At 36.7% G+C, this 8,952-nt stretch overlaps 1 protein-coding gene across 1 annotated transcript; it reads right to left on the bottom strand.

The window, feature by feature from the left end:
- Positions 1 to 1,340: 1,340 nt before the first annotated feature.
- LOC132626423 (uncharacterized) lies at positions 1,341 to 3,339 on the bottom strand. Its single transcript, XM_060341287.1, has 2 exons — positions 3,091 to 3,339; positions 1,341 to 2,375 (listed from the first exon to the last, which is right to left on the bottom strand). Exons 1-2 carry the CDS (start codon positions 3,231 to 3,233, stop codon positions 1,586 to 1,588), a joined length of 933 nt encoding a protein of 310 aa, XP_060197270.1. The 5' UTR covers positions 3,234 to 3,339; the 3' UTR covers positions 1,341 to 1,585.
- Positions 3,340 to 8,952: the final 5,613 nt, after the last annotated feature.

Raw genomic sequence — 8,952 nt, forward strand, 5'->3', positions numbered from 1 at the left:
GCGATAAAATCCTGGGTTGGACGTCATCGCGATTGCAACTCTTCTATCGTTTTCGCGAAAGTGAGCTTGACTGGACGTTATTTCCGTTCACAAAGCTGGGCAGGGTTCGAAGTTTCACTATCGCGGACCATCTTTCCTTTATCTCATTATTTCATGTCAACAGTTGCTGAAAATCATATTTAATTCTGTTCAGCTAGTTTAACTTCTTACTCCTCTTATGACTTCAGTTGGGATCGTGCCTTTTAAGCCTTTATAAACCCATAAGACAACCTAAGTATCAAGTTTTATAGTGTTCTAGCAACTATTCACTAGAAAAAAACAGGGAAAGAAGTAGTTTATCAACATTTGCATTGATTAATGCAAAAAGGTTGAATCACACTAGATGATAAGAAAATTTCAGTAAAATTAGCCAAATAGATTAAATTGACCCCCCAGCCAATTATCGATTGACTGCTTTTTTTTCAAAAGAAAACTAAACACTCCAGTTCCCAGTCTGGGACCATGAGTGTAAATATTAACGTTGCGTTAGAGGGGGACCAAACAGAAAGAATTTGTTTTAAAAGTAGCAAATGCCTGTACATTTGAGATTACATGAAGCATCATACTCTCTTTGTCTCAATACTATTTCATTTTTTTTAGTCTGTCTAAAAAAATATAACCTTTCCTTAACTAGAAATAACTTAACTTTAAAATTTTCTTTTACCTTTAATGAAATGATTTATAACCCCAAATTTTCAAGGTTTGTTTTAGACCACAAATTTTAAAAGTCTTTCTTTATTTATTTCTTAAACTTTATGCTAAGTTAAATGATACTACATAAATTGGGACGGAGGGAGCACAAAGGATAGTCTAGCTTATGAAGTCCTCCATCGAGAACTGGTTCTTGCTTGGTCTAATCCTGAATGCCACTAGTCCTAAGAAATCATTGATCTTCAATATGCAACTTTAACAAGACATTGGAATAAATTCGTTGAAGATTGTTTCCCTTTTAGTATTTTCTCCCGGTCCAAACTGGCATTCTACCATATTGCCTTCATGTGGATAATTTATCATGTTAATATACAATTTTTTTAAAAATTAATCGGAAACATACCACGTACTAGGAACTAGTACATACATGTTTGTGAGAACCCCTAAAATATTACTGTAGTAAATATTAACTTCAAAATCCATAATTTCAAAGATCCAATTAGGTCAATAATTAGAATTTTAAATTTTGTGCTCAGTATATTTAAATTATGTATCCCCTTTCTCAATTGGATCATCTACTTGGAAATAAGAATCTCTACAATTCTCTGCCTTCTTTGCTATACCCAGGATCAATCAACAAAAAACAGGAATTTTATGATAATTGAACATGATTTATTAATCAAATTCCTTCCAACAATCAACATTTCTCACATAAGCCCCGTCCCTCACATGTAGGCCTCCCCTAAATATAAAAACAAACTTTGAACAGAATCCCCTGCCCACCATTTCAGTTGTTTTATTTTTACTAGGCTGCCAAACCATAGTATATATACATTTTTATTTTCCTCACCACACCACGCCCCCGCACATTCACACACACACACACACTCCATTTCTAATTATGCTCTTGTTTTCCCATTTCAAGAAACCTCTTTGGTTCACCTTGGCTGACAAGTTTTCTCTTCTGAGCTTCAACATCCTCCCAATCCTCATGATCCTCAAATTTGCTCATTAAAGACAAGTAAACATTTTCTCTGAAAAACTTGACGAGGACCAAATAAAGAGAGACAGTAAGAACAGTGATTCCAACTAAATACCAACTGAATTGTATATTTACTAATGACTTTGCTCTTTCAAGTGCTTCCTTGTCATGGCATCTAACCACTTTACGCCCGTCTTCCGTGTTCAAAAAACAACCTTTCGCGATAAAATCCGGTGTCCAAAGCATGATACCTATGACCATCATCCAAATTCCTTGAAACATAATGCTGTAACATCTAACAAAACTGTTCAAGAAACTCTTTGGGAAAGGAATTCCCAGAAGGGTAGTGGCAAAAGACGAAAAAATGACAATTTGGAGAAGCCAATGGTATTGTCCTTCGACACCCATATGGTCAGTGGAATGAAGATGGAAGAGGAGGAGTTCTTGGAAAAAAGCAACAGCTCCAAGAAATAACGTAAGCCCATGTTGAGCTGGGGTTGAAGGGATGATTTTGTCCAATATTATTGAAAAGGCAGCATAGACAAAGAAATTAAGGGAAATATTTGCATGTTCAAAGTTATGGAGATGATATGAAGGAATGGTTCCATCAGAGTCTAGAGGTTGGTGTTTTGATGGACCAATGAAGAGCTCCATTGATATGGACAATAAGGTGCCAACCATAATCACAAAAAGCTCCGCATACCTGATGATTTCAAAAATACAATGAGTTAAGTGTTAAGAATCTTAAAAATTGAACTCGTCAAACTTAAACTCCTGAAACTGATCTGAATAGTCAAGCAAAGATATATATATATATATATATATATATATTAGTTAGTGTTAAGAATCTTAAAAGTTGAACTTGTCAAATTTAAATCCTAAAACTGCTCTTAATAATAATCAAAAAAACTCTAATCAAAGGTATAATATATAAGTTAAGTTGTAAGAATCTTAAATGTCGAACTCGCCAAACTTGAATCTTGAAACTGCATTGAATAATCAAGAAAAGAGCTAATCAAAAGTACAATATATAAGTGTTAAGAATCTTGAAACTCAAACTCGTCAAATTTAAATCCTAAAACTGCTCTGATTAATAAAAAAAAAAACTCCAATCAAAAGTATAATAAATTTAAGTGTTAAGAATCTTAAAGGTCGAATTCATCAAATTTAAATCCTGAAATTGCTCTTGAGTAATCAATAAAAGCTATAACCAAAAGTACAATATACTACGTTAAGTTCTAAGTATCTTAAAAGTCGAATTCATCAAATTTAAATCCTGAAAGTACTGCTCCGAATGATCAAGAAAAGGTCTAATCAAAAGTACAATATATAAGTTAAGTGTTTACGATCTTAAAAGTCTAACTCGTCGTATTTAAATCCTGAAACTGTTCTGAATAATCAAGAAAAGCTGAAAATACCTGATTCTTGGAGCTGGGAACCATGGCAAGGAAGTGTAGGATTTTGGGTGCAGAGCATGTAATTTTGTGTGATTGAGCAAGTGCCAAATACCAATAAGAAAAAACCCAAACCCTGGTGCTACGTGCCCTACCAATGAGCCCATCTTTTTAGTTAACACAAAACTTAAGTGGTTCTGTTGCTAGTGTCTAGTCTTGTGGTTTTGGAGAAAGATAGTGAAGAGGAAAGATGGGGCAATGAGATGAGACGGGGGGAAAAGCGAGAGGGTTATATATACTGATGGCAAAAGGCATTATGCAGTATCTTTGTTCCCATATGTAAATAATTTTGACACAATATAGGGACTAAAAGATTATTCGAATTTTTACATGATAAATTTACTTTGATAATGTATTAGGATTTGAATAACTATTTAATAAGTTCCAAAGTTGCATTTTAATTGAGCCATCTGTTTCAAATTGTTTGGAATAATTTAACTCACACGAAATATTAGAAAGATAGGAAACTTTTCAAATAACGGTCTTAAACATGTCATAACAAGTGTGTGGCTATAAGTTTTTGAAACTTATTAACTTAAACATGTCATACCATTTGTATGGTTATATAAGTTTCTCATTTTTTAAATAAAAATTTATGTCATTCTTTTTTAACGGACTTATAATGAAATAGTGTGAAACAAGGTAAAACGGAATGAGTAATTATTTAGATAAAAACATTGTTTTATAATCAATTCAAAACACAACAATTGCTTTTTGAAATACTATTTTTAAATATTAACCAAAACCAAATCCAGAGCACATTGTAAGCGTCCAAAACGCAGCTCTTTCTATCTCATTAAGATCAAACTTGCTAGTCGTCACTCACACTAATTGAGAATTCAATAAGTTTGTTCTTTCTTCAAAGGAAAAGAAGTAGATGAACTACGTAACCTAAAACAAATGTTATCTTTCAAAGACAAGTCCAGGTCATGTGCAATCAAAATCCTTGGTGAGCTTAGCCATTTGAATACATTCTCCTCATGCAAATTAATTACTTGTTTATCTAGATAACATGAGTCCGAATCTTGTTCGTCTTATAAGAGTGACTTTGTACACTCACCATATTTGAGTGCAAGTACGTTGCTAGCTAGACATGTTTATTAGAAGCTGAGTCAAGTTGGGTTCTGAATTTAATTTTTATACATATTTAGTGGATTAATACAAATATAAAATTCTTTAATGAATCTTGTTTAAACTAATACTGTTAAAGGAAAATTGACTAGTTATTTTAGAAATGCAACGTCTATTAGTTTATCTCTACTTCTGTGTAAATTTTTTAATAGCATGAAATTTTTATGTGGACTAAGAGCAATAAATAGTGATCAATAATAGTTAATAACTACGAATAATGAAAGAATCCAGGTAAGAAACAGACACGTTCTGTAACAAAAATATAGAAAAGTTGCTCTTTCTGATAATTTTGTCATAGTCAATTAAAACTTAAAAATAACAGAACTTAAAATAGAAGGGAGGAGGAGAGAACTCAAAACCCACATAGTAAAAAATGCATTTATTATAAACACTGATAGGAGTAGATTTTTTAACAAATTCATAAAGGACTTGAGACTGGGACGAGACTTTAGAGAGACAAGAATAATGGGAGATTCTTTCTGTTTTGTATTCATCATAATGACCTCCTTATATAGAAGTAAGATCTTCCTTCTCCTAGTCTAACAAGGTAACCATATTCTAATAGAACTATAATTCTTATATTACCATAATTACAATTGTACCATAAATAAACTATTATATACTCTCAATACCCCCCTTAAGTTGGAGCATGAGGGTCCCCAGTGCCCAACTTGCCAAGCAAATATTGATGCTGCGATTTGCACAAAGCCTTTGTAAACATATCGGCCAATTGCTCACTGGTGGACACGTGGAAGGGAAGTATTACACCGGATTGGAGTGCGTCCCGGACGTAGTCACAGTCAACTTTAATATATTTAGTCCGTTCATGAAACACTAATTGCGCGCAATATATAATGCTACTTGACTATCACAATACATTTCCACCTGAGATTTATGGTCAATGCCCAAACTATGCAAGATTCCCTTTAGCCATTTCAATTCACAGATTGTCATTGCCATTGACCAGTATTTCGCCTCCGCTGACGATCGAGAGACAATGTGTTGCTTCTTGGTTTTCCATGATATGGGTGAATTCCTGAGGCAGATAAATCAACCGATAAGTGATTTTTCAGTCAACGGACATCCAGCCCAGTCCGAATCACACTATCCATATAACTGGAGATCACAATATTTTCTCATCACAATACCTTGTCCTGGGTTCTTCTTCAAGTAGTGCACCACACGAAGAGTAGCATTCCAGTGTGCTTCCTTCGGCTGTTGCATGAATTAGGACAGAATATGCACGCAATACGATAACTCAGGTCTCCTAAAACTGAGGTATATGAGTCTACCAACTAGACATCTGTTTGGTTCCGGATCTCCCAAAGGGGATCCTTTGGCCAATGCCAAACTGTGATTCTGCTCCATAGGAGTATTGATTGGTTTAGCTCCCAGTAAACCGGACTCAGAGATTATATCCAAGGCATATTTTCATTGATAGAGAAATAATCCAGTTGGTCTACATGCAACTCCAATGCCCAGAAAATAATTCAGAGGTCCCAAATCCTTCATGTAAAAACATGTGCAGAGATAGTCTTTGAATTGTTCAATGGCACTATGATCGTTTCCAAAGATAATCAAGTCATCCACATATACTAAGACGTTAAGCAGCATACCTCCCTGATGCAAAGTGAATAGAGAATAATATAAGTACAACTGTTTGAACCCATATTTCATCAAAGCACTTCAAACCAACACCTTGGAGCTTTCTTCAAATCATACAAAGATTTTCGGAGTCAACATACTTGCCCCGAATTAGGAACGCAGAATTCCGGTGGCAATTTCATATAAATCTCCTCTGTAAGGTCACCGTACAAGAAGACATTATGCACATTCATCTGATGCAACTCCTAATTTTTGCCCAGCCGCAACTGCAAGAAGGTCCGAATGGTTACTACCTTTAGCAACCGGAGAAAAAGTTTTGTTGCAGCAATTCCTTCCTCTTGTTTATTTCTGAAGATGACCAAACGAGCTTTATATCGCTCGATTGTGCCGTTAGAGTTGTACTTGATTTTGTACACTCATCTACATCTGAGTGCTTTCTTATCCGGTGGAAAAGTTTCTAATGTTCATGTTCTATTATCCTCCAACGCTTGGATCTCTTGCTGCATGGCTATTTTCCAATGTTCCTTTTTCATTGCCTCCGAAAAGGTTTTTGGTTTGGTTCTTGTGGTAATTGTTGCAAGGAACCTTTGGTGTTATGAGGAAAAATATCACAGGATATATAGTTAGCTAAAGGATAAGGTGCACCTGAGGGTTGCTGAGGATCGGACGGACGTGTTGATGAACTTTTTTTCTGGAATGTTTCAGTAATGTAGTCACGCAATCGAATCAATTCATGCTTCTGACGTTTACCCCGACCCAACGGTTCCTCTGGTGGCCTTTTGCTAGCCCGGATACCTTCCGTCTGTACTTCCTCCACACTTTCACTATTTGGACCGACATCTGTCCAGGCTAATCCTGGTTGATCCGTAGTTTTGGAATCCGGTGTCCATATTTCTTCCATTTGAGTTTCGTTCGTACCTACATTATCAGTCTGGTCTTTTTCAAAATCGTGTTGGTTTCTTTCTTCCTCAGTTTCATCTGGGATCACTTCTATGTTGTCGGCCAAGTTACCTGATCCATCGGCAAAGGGGAACTTAGTCTCCTAGAAGTCCACATCTCTTGAGACTAAATATTCATCGTTCTCTAAGTCATACAATCTCCAACCCTTCTATCCGTAGGGGTATCCGAAGAAGACATACCTACGACCCTGACTCTCAAACTTGTCCCTCGTTCTTCCCTTTGTGTCTGCGTAGCAGAGTGACCCTATCACCTTTAAGTCGTCATACTGTGGCGCATTCCCGTACAAAATTTCATAGGGAGCTTTTCCATTCAAAATCGTAAACTGCGTTCTATTTGATCAAATATCGTGCAATCAAAACACATTCTCGCCAGAATTTGATCGGAAGGTGACCCTGAAATCTCAATGCTCGCGCCACATTAAGAACGTGACATTGTTTTCTTTTGACTCTTCCTTTTTGTTGAGGTGTCCCTATGTAAGATGTTTGAAACAAAATCCCATGTTCGAAGAAGTAAGTCTTCAGACACGTGAATTCAGTTCCGTTATCACTTTTAAATATCTTCACCCTTTTTCTGAACTACCTCTCCACAAAAGTGAAGAAATTGTTCAAGGTTTGGGACACTTCTTTCTTATCAACTAAAAGAAAGATCCACACGGCTCGTGAAAGGTCATCCAGAATAGTTAAAAAATATGAAGCACCACAGGAGGAATGGGTTCTATATGATCCACATAAATTTCAATGAATCATCTCAAAAGTATGCGAAGCAACATTATCACTTAAAGGAAAAACACTTCTCGTTTGCTTTGCCCGTTGGCATACATCACATTCTCTATCCAATCTATCACCACTCTCCTTTAAGCCTAAAGACGTAATAGACTTCATTACTTGTGCTGAAGGATGACCCAACCGTTTGTGCCAAAGATCAAACCAATCAACTGCCTCTACCTTCATAGGTCGTATCAGTGGCACATTCCAAAAATAGTAAACTCCACCTCGATGCTCACCCATTCCAATCAGCTTCTTCGTGGTGGATTCCAGTAGAGAACACATAATTCTATTAAATATCACGTCACAATCTAAATAATCAACTAGTTGTGATAAAGAAATTAAATTGCATGTCAAATCCAGAACATAAAGGACATTCTTCGACCATATCCTATCATTCAGCGTCGCTGTTCCTTTTTTTGTAAGCACCGAGCTACTTCTGTCTGGAAGACCAACTGGACACCTAGGAATGTCTCATTTATTGCTCAGTTCCTCTGAATTATCTGTCACATGGTTGGTAGTTCCAGAGTCTATGGCCCAGGATGAGTTTTCGGTCTTACTATCCGTCTTCCAATTCGGGTTTATTCTCTGGGAATTCAATATGTGAATCACAGTCTAGGGATCTCATCGCTCAAATTGTGAAGTCCTATGCCACCTGTGTTCACCGTTCCTGTCTCCGCCTAAGTTCCTTCTTTGACAACCACGGAGTTAGCCCGATAATTACCTCTTCCATGATCGGATCCCGGTGTACCACTCTGTTGTTGTTGCTGTCCTCGTCTTCTTCCTCTGGTTTTCTCGGCTCCTTTTTTATTTTCTGGCCACCAATTTGGATAACTAATGAGTCGAAAACATCGATCCACAATGTGTTTGGATCTATTGCAATGTGTGCAAAGTGCACCATCATTTTTTCCTTTACCTTGGTCACGGTAAGGGTTTCTTCCTTGTACGGGAAAAGCCACGGTTTCACTCCGTTCCTCTGTTTTTCGTGTGATTCCTCTCACACGTTATTCTTGCACTACCTTCGAATAGACCTTGTTTAATGATGACAACGGTTCCTCGGCCAATATGTTTGACCTCACCGTTCCATACATTCCCTCATCCAATCCCATGAGGAAAAGATGCACTTTTTCTCCTTCTCTTTTGGCATCTAAGACCGTTCCTAGATTACACGTGCATTTTCCGCACGTACAAGTTGGGATCTATTCGTAATTCACCAATTCCTCCCGCAGCTTACTGAGTTTTCCATAGTAATCTACTATATCTTTCCTTTTTGCTTGCACTCCGCTAGTTCCGCCTTTATTTGTTGTATCCGAGGGCTGTTAATAATGGCAAACCGCTCTCAAATACTTGTCCATAATTCTTCCGC

The sequence above is a fragment of the Lycium barbarum genome, chromosome 2, assembly GCF_019175385.1.
Source record: "Lycium barbarum isolate Lr01 chromosome 2, ASM1917538v2, whole genome shotgun sequence".
Lineage (NCBI taxonomy): Eukaryota > Viridiplantae > Streptophyta > Magnoliopsida > Solanales > Solanaceae > Lycium > Lycium barbarum.